The sequence below is a fragment of the Watersipora subatra genome, chromosome 11 (genome assembly GCF_963576615.1).
Source record: "Watersipora subatra chromosome 11, tzWatSuba1.1, whole genome shotgun sequence".
Classification (NCBI taxonomy): Eukaryota; Metazoa; Bryozoa; class Gymnolaemata; order Cheilostomatida; family Watersiporidae; genus Watersipora; species Watersipora subatra.
This window is the reverse complement of record NC_088718.1, coordinates 36,985,210-37,008,028: the sequence shown is the minus strand read 5'-3', so window position 1 is coordinate 37,008,028 and position 22,819 is coordinate 36,985,210. Positions and strand designations below refer to the sequence as shown.

Sequence of the window (22,819 nt, the reverse complement as noted above, 5' to 3'; positions counted from 1 at the left end):
ATGGCACCTCCTCGACTGAGGAGAAGCTCTTCTGTACCTGTGCAAGCTAAAAAGGTGCAAACAGTAGCATCAACCATACATAAATACAAGCCACCTGACATAAACAAAGTGAAGCGTCAGTATTGGCAGCCATGGAATGAGACAGGGGAGATAAGAGAGAAGAACACAGAATATATTGGTAGGTTATTAATACACCATCAAAATCAACTTCAATTACGCGATTAGATCAGCAGGTCAAAGTTGTCTGATGTATATTCAGCGGCATTCCTGTGAGCTATAATTTCCTTTTTTAGAATTTTTAACCTTTTAATTATTGTTCAGCATGGCTTCTAACAACCATGAAAAGTCAGCGACATCAAATCAGCCATCCATTCCGTCATGTCCCATCTTGTTGTAAAATGTTCTTCAGAACAATTAAATTTCTAATATAATGTTGTATTAAATACTGTCATTGTTCTTTTACTTGGCTGCCTCCTCCTCTTACGAAAAGGTTTTTGGGTGCATTTACCATTCCTAAACGCATTCCTAATGTTTCATTAACAGGGTACTTGAAAAAAGTGGACAAGCTGTATTTTTCAAAGCCGTAAGCTGCACTCTTTTTACAATAGACAAGTGTTTTGTACTCTAAAAGCTGTACATGTTCTGGCAGGAAAACCTCCTAATAAGAATACGAATGGAATGTGTTTTGCAGAAATTCATTATGACGGTTGCTTACCTCTTCATGAAGATGACGATCGAAGATTGAAACCAACAAGATATGCTCACAACCACAGATATGGCGAGCACTGGGAGACAAGGTGAGGCAACTCTTATATACTACTGTTTGCAAAATACGTTGCTTACAAATTGAATCTACATATTCTCCATCTAGAATGTATGAGGTGTTCTTCAATACCGTAGCACCATTCCTAGGAATGGATTAAACATTCAGTGACCTACCAGAGGTCATCGAGTTTGGTTGTTGTAAAACTTTGTGATGATAAATCTAGGAAAGTCTTCCTGACATCTAGTTTCATAACCAATGTAGTTAATGAATTGGCATGCTCAGACTTGTTTAAACAGTAGCATTTCATTGGTCAATTACCATGAAAATGCCAAAATTACTCATTTGTGCATATCATGTTGTCCATGCATTCAGGTCGATTTATTCTTGTGATCTTCATCGGCAGGCAACGTGTTAATCATTGACCAAACTGTAAGCAGACTGCCCTGAGGCAGATATTAATTTTGTTGATACTAGTCAAAGGCATGTGTTACATGTGGATGAATTTTCCCAAAATCTTCGACAATCCTTTTATTTACAGGTAAATGTAATTAGTCTTTTGTCTTTTAGTCGAAGCTGTTGCGGGTGAGTAATTCTCTGAAGCTTTGCTAGCAATGGCATTGTGTGCCATAAACAAGTCTCTTTGATAACGCATAGGCAGCAGGTTAATGAATAGAAACTAGCCAGTTAGTAGTGCATTCAACCTAAAGAAATCAATGAATTAACCCCTAATCCATTAAAAAGTGAAGTGTAGGGAGAGTATTAGGAGTTCAGTAAAGCGGTCCTTCACTTCTGTTAAAGGTTAACTTGCAACAAAATTCACATTACAGTTATTTGATATCAAAAGATTCACCATGTCTTACTCTGTTGTGTTGTAGGTGCCAAATATGTGGGAATGTGATTACAAGCTATTAAAATCTAAAAAACGAACAGTTAATCGCAGCCACACGAGACCGCCGTAGTTTGGATTCTCTCTCTAAAACGGCTCAAATGTGGTGTAGCTGTGTTAGATGGTTTTTGTTTACACTTTTATGCAACCTTATTCGTCGAAATATTTTCACAAATATACTTCACGCATTCAATAAAACTATGTCTATTGTTCTTACGCGCCTGTTTTATCGTCATTGTAAATTTTGTCACTTTTAGCACTGATATCTTATGACTTACCGTAAAAATTCATTTAATCTTTTAGCCTTGCCTCAAAGGAGTACATATCATTGTCTGATAATCATGACGAGCCTGTTGGTCACCTGTGATAATCGAAAAGTGCTGCAAAAATTATTTGCGACGTATTGGGTCACATGATCAGATTACGACTTGCCGATTAGACCAGGCTGAAACAAAACTGTAAAGCAGTGAGCATCTATATTTGATACGAGGTATTTGGTAAAACCCGAAGTGTTTGTCATAAACTAGTGCTACGATAGGTTTTATATTGAGCTTTTTATTGGCCTTTCAATTCGCGTAAGAACATCACGTGACAAGACAATACCCAAACTGTAATGACTACGTCAGATAAATAAACAGATTCCTATCTACGTTTTTGAGCTTTTAAGAGCTTGTAATCACTTTTCCACATATTTTGCACCTGCAACACAACAGAGTAAGACATGATGAATATTTTGATACCAAATAACTGTAATGTGAATTTTATTGCAAGTCAACCTTTAAGTATTACCTTTTGTAATTCAATGCTTACTTATAATCCCGTCTGAGATGGGCATTAAACCAAAGGTGGAGACAACTTCTCAACTCATAATTCTTGAACCTTTCGAGTTTAGATTGTCTCAAGTGGCAAGACGCTCCGTAATCAAATAGCCGGCATCGTGCTGCTGGGTAACATACATAATATTCACTATTCCCAGACATCTGATTGAGGTGGAGAAGCCAGAACGGAAGTTGAAAAAAGTGGAAAGGATTTGGGAGAATGAATTTCAGATGTTCCAGTTGAACCAGATGATGGACAAAAAGATGAGTGTGAAAGACAACTCTTGATAGTCAGATATGGTCAAAGAGCTGAGATTAGGCCTCAGCATCAAATGAGGATAGATGGTAACACGGAATAGATATTTATCAATGATAAGCTCAAGGGTTCTCTCTCGTGCTACCCTGAGCTCATATTCAGAAACTTGCCGTCATGCTCAACAACCTCCTCGGTTTAGACATTTTGTGGTCTTCTTTGAGAAATGCCGTTTATTTATGTCCAAATGTTATTTATGTTTTTATTTATGTTTATTTAAGTTATTTTTATGCATTTTAAACTCTCCACCATCATAGAAATTAAGAAAAGACTGTGTAGAGAAATTTTTTGACAGTGCAAATAGTTTTTTCTTCCACCATAACACATTCTTCTACCGCAGTGTTGAAGACAATGCGAAAATAACAAGACCACACATTCTTAGTTGATTTTTACCACATTTGTGTTGTCATGGTTCCATAAACACGCATCAGCAAATAAAACGTCTGTTCAAGATGGACAATTTTGCACAGCTTCCTGGAGGAGTTCAGTGGCAGACTTTTTGAACCGTCGAGCTTTGAAATGCTCTGAATTAGGAAAGGTAAAGTCTGGGGGGTAATACTGTTTGTTGGTGAACGGTGCCCAAGTACCCTGTATGCTTGGTGTGTCAGTGTGTTGGTTCTTTCTTATCCTGTACAATTCTTCACCTACATAGAAATACGAATCATAGAAATACGAATCATAGAAATACGAATCATAGAAATACGAATCATAGAAATACCAATCATGGAAATACCAATCATAGAAATACCAATCATAGAAATACCAATCATAAAAATACCAATCATATATATCTATATGGTGTAGGTAATCAAGGAGTACATGAATTATTCTATATGGTGTAGGTAGTCAAGGAATATATAAATTATTCTATATGGTGTAGGTAGTCAAGGAGTATATAAATTATTCTATATGGTGTAGGTAGTCAAGGAGTACATAAACTATTCTATATGGTGTAGGTAGTTAAGGAGTATATAAATTATTTTATACAGTGTAGGTAGTCAAGGAGTACATAAATTATTCTATATGGTGTAGGTAGTCAAGGAGTACATAAATTATTCTATATGGTGTAGGTAGTTAAGGAGTATATAAATTATTCTATACAGTGTAGGTAGTCAAGGAGTACATGAATTATTCTATATGGTGTAGGTAGTCAAGGAGTACATAAATTATTCTATTTGGTTTAGGCAGTCAAGGAGTACATAAATTATTCGATATGGAGTAGGTAGTCAAGGAGTATATAAATTATTCGATATGGTGTAGGTAGTCAAGGAGTACATAACTACTTGTACCCTGGCAGTCTAGAACGCTGTGAGATATCCTCAAGCGTAATAGCTATACACACAGTTATTCCAGAATGTTCTAAAGTGGTTGACTAGTGCGGGTAGAGAGGCGGTCTACCAAGTTGAAGTGAACGAGTTTAAATCTCTGTGGAAGCGATCTTCTTTCCCTAATATTGACTAGTTGGACAGACACAGCTGTTATTACCGAAAATATTTGTAAGTCAAATCAGAAACAAGGACAAATCTTTTGTTCAAAGCGTCAGTCTTTACACAAAATGCATAACAAGTAGCGGAGCTATGGTGCCCAGTGCTGCAAAGTATATAGGGAGCAAGCGATCTGAATTGAACATTAGGGAACCAAAGCGCAAAGCGGCACACCATGTTGTCAGTCTTATAAACCTGCATAAAATCTTTGAGTTACAACCTGATGAAGGTCATGTTTGTGCATAAAATAGTCCAGAAACAAACATGCTAGTCTATCACAAGTCTAGTCTAGTATGACAAGCTTTCCTAGGCCATACAACTCTCTCATTTCATGAAAACTGACATAGTAAAGTGATGCATCTATACTGGCTGTCAGATAGGATGAGTGGTATATATTAGCAGCCAATTGGTAGCCTTTAGGAGAGGATGTACAATTTATATAATGTATATAAGGAGGGATGTATATAGAGGATGTATATAATTTATACCTATACAATGTAGCTATTTAAGGTGTATAACATATTTCGTCAGAAGCAACCATAAATTGAGGGTTGTTTCTTGTTCACAAAGAAAAAGAGAAAAACTTACGATATCCTAAATTTTAATCCAAACAGCATTATTTCGATAACAAGATAATCGACATTGCTAAGTGTTGAGCTATTAGCGGGAGTCCTCCCATGTTTTGTGACGATTCTGATGACCCGACGACAGGGATATTTAAAAAGTGACAGACGAGACGACCATTTATCAATGTAGGTGACGAGGATTGCATAAGTAGGATTACTAAAGGTACGGCTGCATGTAACGAATTTTTGGTGTTCTGAGTTCTGGCCGAAATCACGAAAAAACGCAGAATTAATCAGTCGAAATTCACAGAATTATTTGAGCTGTGCATGCCCACCAAGTTCGTCGACGAAACGCTTTTAACAGATTAAACAAATTATTAGCGAGCACGATTCTAGCAGCTTTAGCAATTAGTATAGTCCAAGACATGTATCGCGACACACAATAAAAATACGAAAGCATTTCAACATAGAACACACGATGTAACTGTTTAAGTTGCGCTATTGTTGGTGAGCGAGCACGACTCTAGCAAATTTTAAGATATATGTAGTCCGAAAACATAATGCGACACACAAGAAAAATATTACGGAAAATTACCATAGTAAATACGATGCAACTGACTTGTTTGCGCTAGAGATGTCAACATTCTCTACCGCAAAACTTTTGCTGCTAAAAAGGAAATATAATTAAAAAATAAACAAATTGTAGCTATAGCGTCCAAACAATAAATACATTCAATAACGCAATCTAAGCAGTTGCATCGTGTGTACTATGTTGAATTGCACTTATACTTTTATTGTGTGTCATTATACGTCTCTTGGACTATACTAATTGCAAAAGCTGCTGAGATCGTGCTCGCTAGCACGATTCTAGCAGCGCAGAATAATTCTGCGTGTTTCAATCATTTTGTGATTTTGGTTAGAACCAACGGAAATTTTGTCACGTGTAGCCGTACCTTTACTAACTTATTATTCGTTCATAAATCACCACGGTCAACCGAAACTTCACTAGTTTTGGTTTGAAACATCTGGCCCAGCATTTATAGACTGCCAAATAATTAAAGCAATGAAATGCCACGACATTGACAGCAAATCCGTTTCCAAGTCTGTGACTGACAGTGATTATTAAAGACAATCTCGGTTTATTTTCAGTACAAGAAATATAGCTCTAAAAACCTAAGACGGCTGTCACTCTTCGCGGAGTAATCAGCAACGCTCCCAAACATCATTAATATGTTTGTGAAGGTCGCTGGTTGAGCCATGCTTTTGGTTAGCAGAAGTTCAAACTGAGCGAGTTTCAGATTTTTAATGCAACCCAGTGCCACCAGTATAGATATTTGTATTAAAATAACAAAAGTGAAGAAAGAGGTTGTTTTGGTTACCAAGTTGAAAAAGGTGACAGTGATTTTAAAAGGGACGACAGTGATTTTAAAAGTGACGACAGTGATTTTAAAAGTGACTATTCTGACGACAGCTTTGTGTGGTAGGACCCCCATTAGCCATTGATGTGACAAGCGCTAATATAAACAAAGATATATGAATATATATTATAATATGATAATATATATGTATCGACTGTATCTACCACAAAAGAGGAAATTGTTGTCTTATGAAACAAACCATTACGGTATTTAATTTCCTGCAAATCAATCTTACAAAAAAGCTTCGTTGGAAAAAAGCTCGCAGTTTCCTGATAGCCAGAAGTAACAACCTCCAGTTTCAATGTTTCACTGATGATTAACGTAGCCTCTATGTAGAATCTTTCATTAACAATCTTGCATTGCATTGGAAAATTGTAATGAAAGATTCTACATACAGACTAAGAAATTGGCTTTCATTGATATTTTCCAATTATGTGTGGGGGATCATATGTTCCCAATATGCGTGGAAGATCACATGTTCCCATTATGTGTGAGGGATCATATATGCATGTTCCCATTATGTGTGAGGGATTATGTTCCCATTATGTGTGGGGTATCATATGTTCCCTTTGTGTGTGGAGCTCATGTTCCCTCTGTGTGGAGGATCATATGTTCCTATTACGTGTGGGGATCATATGTTCCCATCATGTGTGGGGATCATATGTTCCCTTATGTGTGGGGATCATATGTTCCCTTTTATGTGTGGGGAATCATATGTTTTCATGTATCAACACCACAAGGTTGTGAAACAGCCACATTCAGTAAAATGTGCGCAAAGCTTCTTGCTGAATATCTTAAATATAAGCGCTACAATGTTTGTGTAACGATCACTGGTTGCCACCAGCCCAATTGAAAGTTGTCATCTCAGAAGACTAGCAAATTTTGATACAAGTACCATAAATTCCAGCATATAAGCCGACATCAAATTTCAAGCTCAAATTTGCAACTCAAAACTACATGATATTACATACAGCTATTTATTTATCTAGCAATCCTACTAAACATGAGATGGATCAAACAATGTTTCAATGTGATAGACTGATAAACTGCCAGCCATACATTATCTATCCATCATCTGAGCCAGAAAAAAGGTTTTTAGGTTAAGAAATTTGTAATACAATGCTAGATAATAGCTCACCAGAACGAGTCCGAAGCCAGTCAAGCCACTCGATAACTTGCTCAGATGTTTGATTGCCTATTGGTATTATATGAGTCTTTCCATTTACTACAAAATCACAAGAACCTTATGATGGATTAACACTGCATGTGCTACTCATTGCATTATAGATAGTCTACCCTATGACTGAGATATTCTACCCTGTGACTATGAGATAGTCTACTCTGTGACTACGAGATAGTCTACCCTGTGACCATGAGATAGTCTATCCTTGTGACTATGAGATAGTCTATCCTGTGACTATGAGATAGTCTACCCTGTGACCATGAGATAGTCTACCCTGTGACCATGAGATAGTCTATCCTTGTGACTATGAGATAGTCTATCCTGTGACTATGAGATAGTCTACCCTGTGACCATGAGATAGTCTATCCTTGTGACTATGAGATAGTCTATCCTGTGACTATGAGATAGTCTACCCTGTGACCATGAGATAGTCTACCCTGTGACCATGAGATAGTCTATCCTTGTGACTATGAGATAGTCTATCCTGTGACTATGAGGTAGTCTACCCTGTGACTATGAGGCAGTCTACCCTGTGACCATGAGATAGTCTACCTTGTGACTATGAAATAGTCTACCCTGTGACTATGAGGTAGTCTACCCTGTAACTATGAAATAGTCTACTCTGTGACCATGAGGTAGACTACCTTGTGACTATGAGATATGTTTCCTTTGTGGCTACAACTTACAGTACTCCGCAACTAGAGATGGATTGCGGTGTCTTCTCACTTGAGCATACATGGCCACTGATTGGTTGTTTCGTGCAAAGTCCACAAAGTCTTTTTCCATAAACTCTCTACATAACCGGAAAACATGCATTATTTTATAGAAACACAAGCTGTAGTAATTCTACTAGCACTATTTACGTTTCGCAGAGTGCAGAGGTGACTTGTGCTAAATACTCCCTAAAACTTTATGACAGCCACTTTGAGGTAAGTAAGGTCTACCATTGCCACGATTATTCAGAGGTGATTGCAATCATTTGCTGCTACAGTAGCCGCTCCTATTACATAACTTTTACATAACAGAAAAAAATTATGTAGTCTTTGCGACGTATTACGTGAGAAATTTCATATAATGTAAAGAGTCAAATCGGGGCAAGTTCTCAAACGCGATTTGAATTATGAGAGTCCAATAGTTAGCATAAAACATCGCTCTCTGTTTTGCCGCATTTGCATGTGAAATCGCCAAATAGGACTATATCTATTATATACACTAGTACCCTGGCAGTCTACAGGGTACATCAGAGAGATCATTAGGCGTGTCGAAAAAGCACAGAGATTAAGTAGCAGCACATGTATTCGGAAATACTTCAGAAAAAGAGGTCTATTGGTGCAGGTGTTGGGCTGCCAAACTTAATGTGACGAGTTGAAGTCTCATGGAAAGCTATCTTTTATCAAAATCTCTAATCCTGGAGACAGAGGACGAATATACAGACAGACAACAATAATATAGTGAAGATATATTTTGTTTGAAGTATTTTAGGCATACAATATTTTTTCTCTGCAGCATAGACCTGCCTGCTTAGAAAAAAGTAAAAAAAATCAAATTAATTGACATTGAAGGTGTGTGCTCTCCATAACTTTACATAAAATTACAGTAACCATGGACCCTAAAGCGAGTCAGAGTAATAAAAAGAAAAGTTGTCAATACCAACCAACATTTACTATACCAATACAGTTACTGCGGAGTCATTAAATTAAAGTCTAGTTTTTTTTAAAGTTCCAAATGAGTGTGTTTGAGAAAATCAAGGATCAGATTAAGTTATTTACATGTATTTTACTTTTAACATGACGTTAAATCCCTAACATAAACTTTCCTGGAACGAATAATATACGTTTGTTGTTGGAGCATGTTCTAGTGTACTTGGATTCTAATGAATGGTTAACAATCTTATGCAGCATCAGCGTGCTTCCTGTGTAAGTATATAAGAATTTGTATTATGAAATTATGAGTTATTATGAGAGAAATTATGAGTATTATGAAATATGTTATTATAACGTATGAAGAATATATTCTTCATGCGATACAAAATTTGGAAGCTATTGCAAAATGCTAAGTGTATGTACATAGATATCAGTCAACCTTTAACATACACATTGCGTCATATATGCTGTAAAATTAGAGTAAGTCTTTGACTTTACGTTCAACACGCAACTTTCAAGGTTTGTTCAGATATGCAGTTTTATAAATGAAAGTGAAGAAACTAGCACAAAATTAAAAAAATGACATAAATGCACAAACAAAACTAGTTTTAATTTTACCAATTTCAAAATACAATATTTTATTCTGTACATGTGTGCGTACACCTATGTCAAGATAGAATATGTTACTCTGTATATATGTACACCTATGTCAAGATAGAATATGTTACTCTGTATATATGTACACCTATGTCAAGATAGAATCTGTTACTCTGTATATATGAACACCTATGTCAAGATAGAATATGTTACTCTGTATATATGTACAACTATGTCAAGATACAATATGTTACTCTGTATATATGGACACCAATGTCAAGATAGAATATGTTACTCTGTATATATGTACACCTATGTCAAGATAGAATATATTACTCTGTATATATGTACACCTATGTCAAGATAGAATATGCTACTCTGTATATATGTACACCTATGTCAAGATAGAGTATGTTACTCTGTATATATGTACACCTATGTCAAGATAGAATATGTTACTCTATGTATATGAACACCTATGTCAAGATAGAATATGTTACTCTGTATATATGAACACCTATGTCAAGATAGAATATGTTACTCTGTATATATGTACAACTATGTCAAGATACAATATGTTACTCTGTATATATGTACACCTATGTCAAGATAGAATATATTACTCTGTATATATGTACACCTATGTCAAGATAGAATATGTTACTCTGTATATATGTACACCTATGTCAAGATAGAATATGGTACTCAGTATATATGAACACCTATGTTAAAATAGAATACGTTACTCTGTATATATGAACACCTATGTTAAGATAGAATATGTTACTCTGTATATATGAACACCTATGTCAAGATAGAATATGTTACTCTGTATATATGTACACCTATGTCAAGATAGAATATGTTACTCTGTATATTTGTACACCTATGTCAAGATAGAATATGGTACTCAGTATATATGAACACCCATGTCAAGATAGAGTATGTTACTCTGTATATATGTACACCTATGTCAAGATAGAATATGTTACTCTATATATATATGAACACCTATGTCAAGATAGAATATGTTACTCTGTATATATGAACTCCTATGTCAAGATAGAATATGTTACTCTGTATATATGAACACCTATGTCAAGTTAGGGTAAGTTATGCTGAATATATGTACACCTATGTCAAGTTACGGTAAGTTATGCTGTATATATGTACACCAATGTCAAGTTACGGTAAGTTATGCTGTATATATGTACACCTATGCCAAGTTAGGGTGAGTTATGCTGTATGTATACCTACCGTAAAACCTCTAAGTAAACGCCATGGTACTCTATTTTCCAACCCTGTCTCTATTAGTGGCAGTCAATTGGAGGCGTCATTCAAATAGAGGCTGACGGTGTATTTTTCAAATGGCTCGTCTGAATTTTAGGAAGATAAATTTAGCCCTATTAAGGGAGAAGTTAATGTCACCTATATCTTGCTCTCTTTTTCCGCTAGAGCGATATTAAACCTTTTGCATGCAATAAATCTGCTAACTTACCTCCAACTTGTCCATGATCTCTAAATATATATGCATCGAGAAAACATCGAGAAATATCTCTACCAGTTGCTATCTATGCTTGCAATTAACCTGCGATGATATTATAGCCTGTGTCTTTTTTGTAATTTGTTGGCATTTCCAATTTTTATTTCCTTTTAAATTTAACAGAAATGAACCATAATTATATTACATGCAAAAACAATTTACAAAAATATTTCCATCATTTGCTCTGGTAACTGCGTTCTGATTGTTGCATTCGATAGAACGAACATCTTCTAATGGTCCAATACTTTCTAAAATATCTTCTGGCCTTAACTCTCTTCCGCACTGCTGAACTCGATATTAGCGTCCAAACAATTTTTTAGCAGAGCAAAACTTTTAAGCGCTGTATTTAGCACAAATATAACGCGTAAAAGTTTGCTCGCTAAACATAACCTTTGGCCCTAAACTTGCAAACCGTTTTTACATTATATGTATGTTCTTTGAAGTATTAAGACCGTGTTGAACATGGAGCTACTATTAGCCTGAGACAGAGGGTAGTAATTATTTTTATGGCGTTGCTTTGGAAGTTCATCTACCAACATGAATTTAAACCCTTTTTATATATGCACATGTACTTATAAGTACCAAGACCATGTTGAACATGGAGCTACTATTAGCCTGAGACAGTTAGGGTAGTAATTATTTTTATGGCGTTGCTTTGGAAGTTCATCTACCAACATGAATTTAAACCATTTTTATATAGGCACATGTACTTATAAGTACCAAGAACGTGCTAAACATGGAGCTACTATTACCCTGAGACCGTTATTGATTATTTCTATGGTGTTGCTTTTAAAGTTTTAACGGAAAAAAGCGAAAAGCTTTGAAGTTGGACAATGAGAGAATTGATTGTTATTAATGTAAACGATTAATTATTAATATGATTTTGTGGACACTTTTCTACTGATCACTTCATATTATAGGTTCATAAAAATCGAAGATAGTCAAAGTGCCGGTCAAATGTGGGTGGCGCCCTATTTTTCAACCTTTTTGTGGTAGTGAAAGTCAAATGGAGATGGCATTCAAATAGAGGTGGCGTACAATTAGAGGTTTTGTGGTATGTAAAGTTAGGGTAAGTTGTGCTGTAGATATGTACATGAATAAACTAAGAAAATAAAGTAATGATCAATAAAAAATGTTTTTGTTTTAATACTATAAAAAACAGAAGTGTAGACTAAAGAATGTAGCCTCAGAGGTAAATATGATGGTAGAGCTACAGGGTGGAACTTTTATTGGCTTAGGTGAAGGTTAAGCTAAGTTAGCTTATTTTATTTTCTTATTATATTCATGACATGTTCATTTTCACCAGCTTCTTTACACCCACTAATTGAGCTGTCATGTTTGGAAAAACTGGATGTTGCATGTTGGAAATTACTTAACATGTAGAGTTAAATATTAGCTCAAACTTTGTACCAAATGTTGGAAAATTCATGTTGAGGTCCTCATAAATAGTAGTTTGACTAAAAAATGCTATATTCTAACCTAAGTACCGTAAAACCTGTAATTGAATGCGACCTTTCTTTGAATGCCACTTCTATTGGACCGCCACTATTTGACATTTTAGATCTTAATGAACCCCTAATAGCACGACATCAGTAAAAAAAGTCTCCACAAAACCATCCTAATAATGACGGTCTACATCAAAAACACTTAATTCTTTCATTGTTTCTGTTTGCATCGAAGTCCGTTTTCCTCCAACTCTTTACAGCCTTTTTGTTAAAACTTTAAATACAACACCATAAAAATAATTAGTAATAATAATAATAATAGTAATAATAATTAGTAACAGTATCAAGCTAATAGAAGTTGCTTTTTTAATGCGGTCTTGAAAACTTGGATGTATGTGAAAATCTTTTTGCATTTTCGATGGAACCCGTGATACAATGTATTTTGAGTCTAAAATTTGAGGCTATTTTGATTACACACAGTTTTCTTTATTTTCGCGAGATGTGTATACATGTATTTCAAAGTGTGTTGTGTACAAGTAATCTCTGCTAAGTGTATTGTGTGTCTGTCTAAGTGTGTTGTGTAAAGTTGCTCTGCTAAAAATTGTTTGAACACTAATATCGACTAGCTCAGCTGTAAAAAAGAGGAGTTGAGGTCAGAGGACACGTGGAAGGTATTGAACAGCAAGAAGAATATGGAATGGCGTCAAACGAAAACAACAGCCACAACGCAATTGGCTGAGCAAACGATGCGAGTACTTTTGTTTAAAATTAGTTTTGTTATAAAATAATAAATTTTGTTTCTGAATGTATTATAAAGATGGTTTGCGACAATTGTTCTTAAATATACATGCATATTTGTAGCATTTTGTAGATTATTATTATTAAACTTATAAATTTGCAGATTTATAGCATATCATTTGATAACATCATTGTAGAAATATGAACTCGGCTTACAATGAATCAACGCTCGTAAATCCTCTTCTCTCGCACATAAATAGCCAGTTTTTGCTGCTAACTGTAGTAAACATGGCAAAAACTGCAATAAGCTTTTAGGCAACCTTGTTAAATATAGTTACAAAATGGGAAAATGTCTTCAAATTTAAAATGAAAAATAAGTCAAATCTCCAATAAAATGTAACGCAAACTATAACATCATCATAGGCTAATTGCAAGCGATAGATTAGACATCATCTGGTAGAGACATTTACCAACTTTTGCCGTGAATATTTATTTAGAGATCTATGACAAGTTGGAGGTAAGATAGCAAATTTCTTCAATCCAAAGGCTTAAAGGTTGACTTGCAACAAAATTCACATTACCATTATTTGATATGAAAAGATTCACCATATCTTACTCTGTCATGTTGTAGGTGCAAAATATGTGGGAAAATGATTACAAGCTCTTAAAAGCTCAAAAACGAACAGAAAATCGCAGCCACACGAGACCGCCGTAGTTTGGATTCCCTTTCCAAAACAGCTCAAATGTGATGTAGTTGTGAGAGATGGTTTTTGTTTACACTTTCTTGCAACCTTATTCGTCGAAATATTTTCACAAATATGCTTCACGCATTCAATAAAACTATGTCTATTGTTCTTACGCGTCTGTTTTACCGTCATTGTAATGCTGTCACTTTTAGCAGTGATATCTTATAACTTACCATAGAAAATCGTTAAACTTTTTAACCTTAGCTCGAAGGAGTACATATCATTGTCTGATAATCATGACGTGCCTGTTGGTCACCTGTGATAATCGAAAAGTGCTGCAAAAATTATTTGCGAAGTAGTGGGTCACATGATCTGAGAACGACTTGACGATTGAATAATGCCGAAATAAAACTGTAAAAGTAGAGAGCATCTAATGTATATTCGATACGGGGTCTTTGGTAAAACCCGAGGTGTTTGTCATAAACTAGTACTATGACAAGTTTTATATTGAGCTTTTTATTGGCCTTTCAATTGAGGTGAGAACATACGTGACAAGACGATGACCAAATTACGTGGTTACGTCATCGAAATAGAGATTCTAATCTACGGCCGCTTTTCGTTTTTGAGCTTTTAAGAGCTTGTAATCACATTTCCATATATTTGGCGCATACAACACAACAGAGTAAGACATGGTGAATCTTTTGATACCAAATAACTGTAATGTGAATTTTGTTGCGAGTCAACCTTTAATGTAGCTCCACCTGAAAATAAGTGCAAAATGTAGGCAACATTCAATTTGCCATTGAACAGGTCTAAGTTGTCTTCTCAATATTCTGATGATTGGTTTGAAAAATACAATGCCACTCTTTTTTGAACGCCACCTTTAATAAAGCGCCACTCTAAGGGAAAAGTTGAAAAATAGAGGGCCATGGCGTTCAAATAAAGATTTCACGGTAATACAACTCCAGAGAAACATATCTATAGCTCACCAGGGCGAGTTAGGTTTAAACCGTGTGATGCTAAGACTAACATAAACATGTCAGTTCATGGTGAGTGACACCAACAGGTGACAGTGAGCAACCAGCAACTATCTCAGAATTATCGTTAACTGCAATACAATGTGAGCTTAAAAATAGGATGTACATGAAAAAAGATTGGGTTGCTACAACATATATATACAATACAGCCACCAGCCAAAATATGTTCTTTCAATTGAAGAGTAAGGCAAAAAGCTAAACGAGAGGTATCATATGTCCACACATACTCTTATGAATATAAAATCAGTGCAACAAATGCTACAGGCAAAAGGCAGCGACAAGTGTGTATGTAGAAGGCCGTCTTATTTCACTTCCTAAATACGAAACAAAACTGCAAGTGTGCATGATAGATTGTCTTACCTTACACCTTGACTACGAGCCTCCTCTTTACAAAATTGAACGGTCAACCTTTTGAGCTGACAAACATATCTGCCTATGCCATTCTTCAGAGTGGTTTTCAGGTAGCCGCTAGATATCGAACTATTAGCCATTCTAAAATTATGAAGCAATGGCATAATAGACTGGTTAAACTTCACTCTTAGACTATTCATCACTTTGTGGGCATCAAAAAACTGAACTGCAGCATACATGTAAGTTCAAAATTATTTTGGTTATATAATGCTAACAGATTTGTGCTGTATGTACATAAGCATACAATTTACCAGCACATCAAAGTTTGAAGCTGCGATTATTGGAGTGGATATGTTATCGACCCCTTTTTGAGGGTTAAAAATTTTAAAAACAAACAGGTTTTATACTTCTGCTCTAAACATTCTTATGTCTAGTCTTCCACTCTAATCGTATGTGTTCAATCTGGCTGATTATGCAGGGTTAAAACCAATATGATTTCACATTTCACATATTGCAAATATTTTGTGTACACATTGCGGAATCCCAAAAACAGACATTTTTATGTAATATAGATAATGGTAGTGATAGGTAAGTGCTACCGATCACGCTTCATCTGCTGCTATAAATGCAATCTTACATATTGGTATTTGGAGATCTTTGTTTTATTAATAACATTGTTTTGCAAAACCTAGGCTGCCTATATTAGTTGGCAAAAATAACTAACCGAGAGTTATCACATATATGTAGGGTTTACAATTTGTTTTCGTTAATCCTACAAAACCTGACGCTGATCACTTTAGGTACTTTAAACAAAATTAATTGGCTTTTAGCCTTCAATCTGTATGGTTTATTTAACTGTAGAATAAAATGTTGAAAAAGTTCATTGGGGCTAGATTGACAATTTTTGTAGAAAAGAAAAAAAAGAAGGAAATGAAAAAAGAAAAAAGGAAAGCAAAGAGATGAGGTTAAAAGAAAAAGGTTGGGCAAGAGCATTAAGCTTAAACTAAAAACCAATAAGATCGGTATATCTCCCCTCTAATAACTCGTATCAGAGATAAACTTGAACAATGTCGAGTGTTTAGTTCTAAAGAGTTTCTACATTGCAGTTTCTAGGCTGAACTACAGCTTGTAGCAACTAAAATTAAATGTGCGCTAAAGGTATTGTACATTTCACAATTTGAAACAAACGCTGCTAAAGGTGCTTCCGTTGTCATTAGAATAAAGCACGTCATGCCATTTTCATGCATCCTATATTGGTTGAGACTGTAAGACAGCTTAGATGCTAATCAACCAGAGGTGACATTTTATCAAATTAGTTCCCAACTTTGTGGACGGCACCAATTAAGTTAGATTTGAGGAACATAATTAGACTGCTGCCATATTCAAACGATACAGTAACTTGAATCAGGCACAATCCTCAAGATTTCTTATTTTACCACAATAAAGATTGCTCACAATGAGAAAAACCTCTACTTGACATGCTTGAAACCACACAAGCAAAACTATAAGCACACATGCATGACTATGCAGCTGGCATTGTCTTAAGGTTGTATACATTCTGGTGTTAATTACAAAGTTATTTGTACAAAATTTAAAACTTTTTTAATTATTTTAAAAGTCGTGACACGAAGTAAGCGTATAAATATGTCATTGTTACTTCACAATATCTTTAAACAGTTGAATTGTGCAAAAATAGATGTCTAACATAGTGTAATGGATTTACTGAGCTTTCTTTAATTATCATAAGAGTTCAACCATTCTCGGACTGGCCCAAAAACCAGCTTGCGCAGAAAGCCCATAGATTAACACCCAGCACTTGCTATGTAAGCAAAGGTGCTCCAGTGTTAAGCAGGGAAAGGGTAAGGATATGCAACAAGAGAAGATACCCTAGCGAGGATAATAAACAGCACAGAGCTAGCGATACAGACTACGAACGACGGAACCAAGGACTGAGAATTACGTTCTTAATGTTCATTAAGAACAGCATAGTAACATTAACCTACCTTTGTGCAGCTTTGTATATCTTTGTAACATATATATATCTTAACATTCTTACATTTACAAGTGTAATTGTTTGAGTATTTGTTATTAACTCATTTCAGCATTACGCTTGATTGTAGTGAATTGTATCTAATTGTTCCATCTTTTCATGCTTATAGAGCTTGTGTAAATAAAGAGCCATTATTCATCAGACGCCTTGCTTGCAACAATTACAGTTGTGTATGAGAGCTATTACTCATTCGGTATAAGACAACTTGTACGCAGAACCCACTTGCAAGTGGCTAGTCAGCCCTGACTTCCACAACAATAGTCTTTGCTGATTGAGCATTTATACAACAAACTTGCTTATATTGTACATTTCTATTAGCAGTGTTTTTCTCTGACTAGGGTGCTAACAATTATCAAAACTGTTTTCGCGAATCCTGTTATTATTTTATAAAATATGCAAAAATGCATGAATCGGTTAAAAAATCTAAATATATAGTCAGATCAGATTGTTCTCACTGAAAGCCTCTGAAAGGCAAAAAAAGTGAAAACTCAGTTTCAAGAACCTTTTTTGTTAATTTTTTACTTTTATTTATTTTTATATTTTTATTGTTTATTATATATTTATTTATTGACATATATACATGTACAAATCTTTCCGGTTAAATAAAAAAACTAAACATCTGCACACTCGACATCCCCTCGAAGATCCCTAGTTGTTTTTGGCCAAAAGGAGTGAAAATATTGCCCTGATTTTATAGATGGCATGTACAATTCCCTATTTTGTCTTGTATCGTGCGGGTTATTGGGAAGAGTAAAAGTGTTTTGAATAACACCAGAACTCAATACTTTGCAATATAGTTTTATTCGGGCATCTCTTCTACGTTCTTATAATGATTTTATGTTAGTGCTTTCCCTTAATTGTGAAAAGCTTACTGGTGATCTTATGCGGTAAACAAATTTCAGACATTTATTTTGGATTTTTTCAATCTTCTTGATATCTTTTTTAAATGTGGGTCCTACACGTGGCAAGCATATTCAAGGCCTGATCGTATCAGAGTCTTGTATGCCACTAATCTTGTCTTAGTGTCAGCTGTTTTAAGAACTCTATGTAACATTCCTACTAGTCTGTTAGCTTTTGATGTAATTTTATCTGTGTGTCTACTGTGTATTTTAATTTACTACTCAGCTCAATTCCTAAATATGGATTAGAGTCACCATTTGTTAACTTTACATTATGTAAATAGTAGTCTTGCTGAGATTTCAGTTCACCGATGGAAAGAACTGAACACTTTGAAAGATTAAAAGAAAGTTGTCAGATGCGGGACCATTCCTCGAGAGCCATTAGATATTCGTTTAAAACTGCACTCTCACTTCTTAAATTGTACACAAGGGCATCATCTGCAAACAGATGACATTCCATGTTATTTTGCCTGGCAAGTCATTCACATAAACAAGGAACAGAAGCGGACCCAAAACCGACCCCTGAGGGACCCCAGAGAGAACATTGCAAAAATGTGATTCAACACCCTCCACTGAAACAAATTGCTTCCTACTAATTAAAAAATTTCTAATCCATGATACAAATATAGGGCGAACGCCAAGGCTTTCTAACTTAATTAGCAATTTCCAATGATTTACTGAATCAAAGGCCTTTGAAAAGTCCAGTATCAAAACATCTGTGATATGATGTTTCTCCTTATTTAAAGCTAAATCATTGAAAGTATGGATCAGTTGTGTCTCACATGATCTGTCTTTACGGAAACCATGCTGAGAGTCACACAATATTTTGTTTTTATCAAAAGATTGATGAATGTTGGAAGCTATTATGTTCCAGTAACTTGCAAGTAATACAAGTCAATGAGACAGGCCTGTAATTGATTGGTTGCTTTCTATCGCCCTTTTTAAAAATTGGTTTCACCTTGGCAAGCTTCCATATATCCGGAAGAGAGCTCGAGGTCAGAGAGTACTTAAATATTTCAGTTAATGCGTGAACAATACAAGCAGAAAAAGTCTTTAGAAGTATGTCGGTTAGATTGTCTGGACCACATGATTTAGCAACTCTAATGTCATTGAGAACTTTCAGAACACCTTCCTTTTTTATTTCAAAAACAGAGTCATCTACATCATATTTCTCAAAGTCAGTTGGCAAAGGTTTGTCGTCGTCAACAACAAACACTGACTGAAAAAAGAAGTTAAGCATATTAGCTTTTTCTGTTGATGACTTTGATGTAGATCCATTTAGTTAGGTTGGGTATAACATCACAACCGTTGCTCTTTGCTTTTTCAAGGTGTCTGTAAAATGCCTTGCTATCCCCTGACAGTAATGGTTTATAAAGGGTTTTAGATAAACATGTCTTTTTAGCTTGTAACACGAGCCTTTTGTTATATTTCCGTGTGTTTTTGTACCTTGTAACATTATAGTTAGTTTTATGAGTTTTCATCAAACGATAAAAGTTTCTGTTTTTTATAGCATTTAACAGGCATTTTGTAAACCATGGTGGTTGTTGTGTAGTTTTTCTTGTTCTAACTGGCACACATGCTTGTTTTAATGCCTGCATACCTGCACAAAATATATTGTAAATCTTATTGGTGGAATCACCAGCTTTAATACAACTAAGTATATTTGTCTCACACTCCACAAAGACCTCGAAGCCTTTTACAAGATCAGCCTTGTTGTAGGAGAATACTTGAGTTTCCCTGAAATCCTCCTGATTTTGTTGTGTGAGATCAAGCCTAATATTTATCAAACTGTGGTCACTATATCTAGGGGTAGAGACAATCACATCCTGACCAAAAGACTTGTTGGCAAACACTAGATCCAACGTATTCCCTTTGTTATGGGTAGTTTGGAAGACGTGTTGTTCATAGGAGAGTTCAGCTATTTTTGATAGAAAAGGATTATTGATATTATAGTCTCCATCTGCAACCAAATCTACCCAATCAATATTTGGCATGTTAAAGTCACCAAAAATCAACAGAGTTTGATTTCTAACCACACTATCAACTTCAGAAAGAAGTTATGGAATAAGCATTGGATCTTGATTGCTTGGTGGTCTGTATACTATGAGCAAAAATATAGAGAATGTGTTTGGCAAAATGAATTTTATCAACAAGGATTCAGAAGAAAACTGGAGTGGAATAATATCTAAATGATAGTCTTTACGAGTATATGCAGCAACTCCTCCTCCATGTTGATTTCTATCATTTCTATGCAACTAAAAGTTTTTAATTTTTAGCTCTCCAGTATGAACATCTAATCTCAAATGGGTTTCAGTTAAACAAATTGCAAATATATTTGGTGACAGCTGGAGCTCCCATTCTAGAAAATGAACCTTGTTGTGGAGTGAACAAATGTTTGTGTACAGAACATGCATGCTAATATCATCATTTCCCCTATTTTTGCTGATGGCTTCTCATTTTGTTTGTTATTCATTTATCTCAACCACTCTTCCCTTACTGATTTTAACTTTTTCCCCTTTACCTCTTCGTTCTCTCACCTCCTGTCTAAGTTTGAACTGAACCTCACTGAACCTTTTGTCGGAGTGGTTATTTCAGTTATTTTAGTAGGAGTCTTGAGATTGGCCTTTTTAATAAACTGATAAACATTATCTTTATTATCTGTTCCACTGAACACTACATTCATGCAGTGCTTCTCTTTTTCTTTCAGCTCATTTGCAATGTCAGAAACCATTACAGTATTGTTTATAGGAAATTTAATTGGTAAGTTTGGTGCCTGCACACTATCACTACTGTGAAACTCTGGTCTACTAGAAACAAAAGATTCCAGTTTTGCAGTAAGACATTTGACAACCTCTCCTACTTCATCCACTTTGTTTTCTATAGCAGTGACTCTGCTGTCAACCACTGATATCAGTTCAAACATTTTTTTAGAGAACTATTGTCACACGACCTGCAATACTGGACTGAACTTTTCTTTCCAGCAGGTGATGTAAGAAAATTTGTGGTAGCCTTATCAGCTCCTGAACATTTCATATCGAACCATTGTTTGCAAATACTACATTCCACAGACAAGCCTTTTATGACCTTGTTACAGCCCCCACAGTTATTCATATTATTAATATGTTGGAAAAACAAAGAGAAAAAGCCACAGAGAGGCACAAAAAGTAGGCATAAGTGTGTAGGCTAACTGCAAAAAAATCCTGAAACCTTAAAGAAAAACAAAACCAAATTATATTTAGCAACACAAAACAGCTCAACTCAACAACTATTAAGACAAAATGTAAACATGACAAATGAACCAATCGGCTACAATGCAACTCGGCAATGAGAAAAACAAATACAACTAGGCCTATTAAGACAAAAACATCCAAACAACAGAAACAAAACCAGAAAAAAATCTCCCAAAGTGGTGCCTAAAATGGCCGACCCACTCGAATTTCACACTATTATTATTGTGTTGTTTTAGATAGTGGTTATAAAATGTAGACAGTTTTAGTTGGAATTATATGATGTAGACAGAAAGAAAATACATATAAGAAAGCAAGAGGTAGTAGTATAACAATCGCAAGTAAAGTGAAAACCCTGTAGAAATTGGAGAGAGCAAAAAATGCACGCCCTACCCGTTCGAAGCGAAACCGGAAACAAGAATTACACAGTAGTGTAATTTTTGTTTCGGGATTTTCTCTTTGACTCGCTACAACCCGTGTACTTTTTTGCGTAGCCTTCCTGCAAGTAATTACTTGGAGAAAATATTAAATAGGTAATAATCATTTGGTGATCACATATGATTCATCATTTCTTTGGTTGATAACAAAATTTCATGGCTACGTCATCGAAATAAAGAGATTCCAATCTTCGGCAGCTTTTGGTTTTTGAGCTTTTAAGAGCTTGTAATCACCTTTCCACATATATTATACAACACAACAGAGTAAAACATGGTGAATATTTTCATATCAAACAACTGTAATGTGAAATTTGTTGCAAGTCAACCTTTAACTGTATTAGGCTAATAATTATAGTGGCTGATTGCGGCCATTTGAAACCGCGGCTTGGCGACCCGAGATTATTAAAACCTCGCCCGCGTTTTTCAAAATCTCGGGGTCACTAACCCGCAGTTTCTAAGAAAAAGCGACGTCGACTAGACACCGGGGCTGTACGGCTTGTCCTTGTTTTCTCGCCCATATTTTGTTGAATAATATACTATTGGTAACCTAAAACTACTCATGACCAATGGCATGCGTTGTTTAATATTGGTTTTTCCTGTCTGAATAAGCGGTCTATATTGTTGGCTGTACATAACTAACTCATCTACTATTCTATTAACTCTATTATTATACTGAATGTCCTTGACCTTGTTCTTACATATTGTTGTAACCTTGACCTGATTAAATAAAAA

The 22,819-nt window shown here is 35.3% G+C and overlaps 2 protein-coding genes across 2 annotated transcripts; one reads left to right on the top strand and one right to left on the bottom strand.

The window, feature by feature from the left end:
• LOC137408025 (uncharacterized) lies at positions 1-2,844 on the top strand. Its single transcript, XM_068094416.1, has 3 exons — positions 1-178; positions 692-797; positions 2,629-2,844. The coding sequence occupies exons 1-3, from the start codon at positions 1-3 to the stop codon at positions 2,756-2,758; spliced, it is 414 nt and encodes a 137-aa protein (XP_067950517.1). The 3' UTR covers positions 2,759-2,844.
• A 129-nt stretch (positions 2,845-2,973) lies between these two features.
• Positions 2,974-22,050, bottom strand: LOC137408428 (large ribosomal subunit protein mL43-like). Its single transcript, XM_068094955.1, has 5 exons — positions 22,044-22,050; positions 15,484-15,615; positions 8,121-8,227; positions 7,390-7,476; positions 2,974-3,427 (listed from the first exon to the last, which is right to left on the bottom strand). The coding sequence occupies exons 2-5, from the start codon at positions 15,612-15,614 to the stop codon at positions 3,231-3,233; spliced, it is 522 nt and encodes a 173-aa protein (XP_067951056.1). The 5' UTR covers position 15,615; positions 22,044-22,050; the 3' UTR covers positions 2,974-3,230.
• Between the last annotated feature and the right edge of the window lie 769 nt (positions 22,051-22,819).

Excerpts from the sequence above, each read along its gene's own strand:
- LOC137408025 (XM_068094416.1), top strand. The coding sequence starts at position 1 with ATGGCACCTCCTCGACTGAGGAGAAGCTCTTCTGTACCTGTGCAAGCT. Across the intron at positions 179-691 it reads GAAGAACACAGAATATATTG|AAATTCATTATGACGGTTGC; the intron begins GTAGGTTATTAA and ends TGTGTTTTGCAG. Across the intron at positions 798-2,628 it reads GGCGAGCACTGGGAGACAAG|ACATCTGATTGAGGTGGAGA; the intron begins GTGAGGCAACTC and ends CACTATTCCCAG.
- LOC137408428 (XM_068094955.1), bottom strand. The coding sequence starts at position 15,614 with ATGGCTAATAGTTCGATATCTAGCGGCTACCTGAAAACCACTCTGAAG. Across the intron at positions 7,477-8,120 it reads ATCTCTAGTTGCGGAGTACT|TAAATGGAAAGACTCATATA; the intron begins GTAAGTTGTAGC and ends GTGATTTTGTAG. Across the intron at positions 3,428-7,389 it reads CTGGCTTCGGACTCGTTCTG|GTGAAGAATTGTACAGGATA; the intron begins GTGAGCTATTAT and ends ATTTCTATGTAG.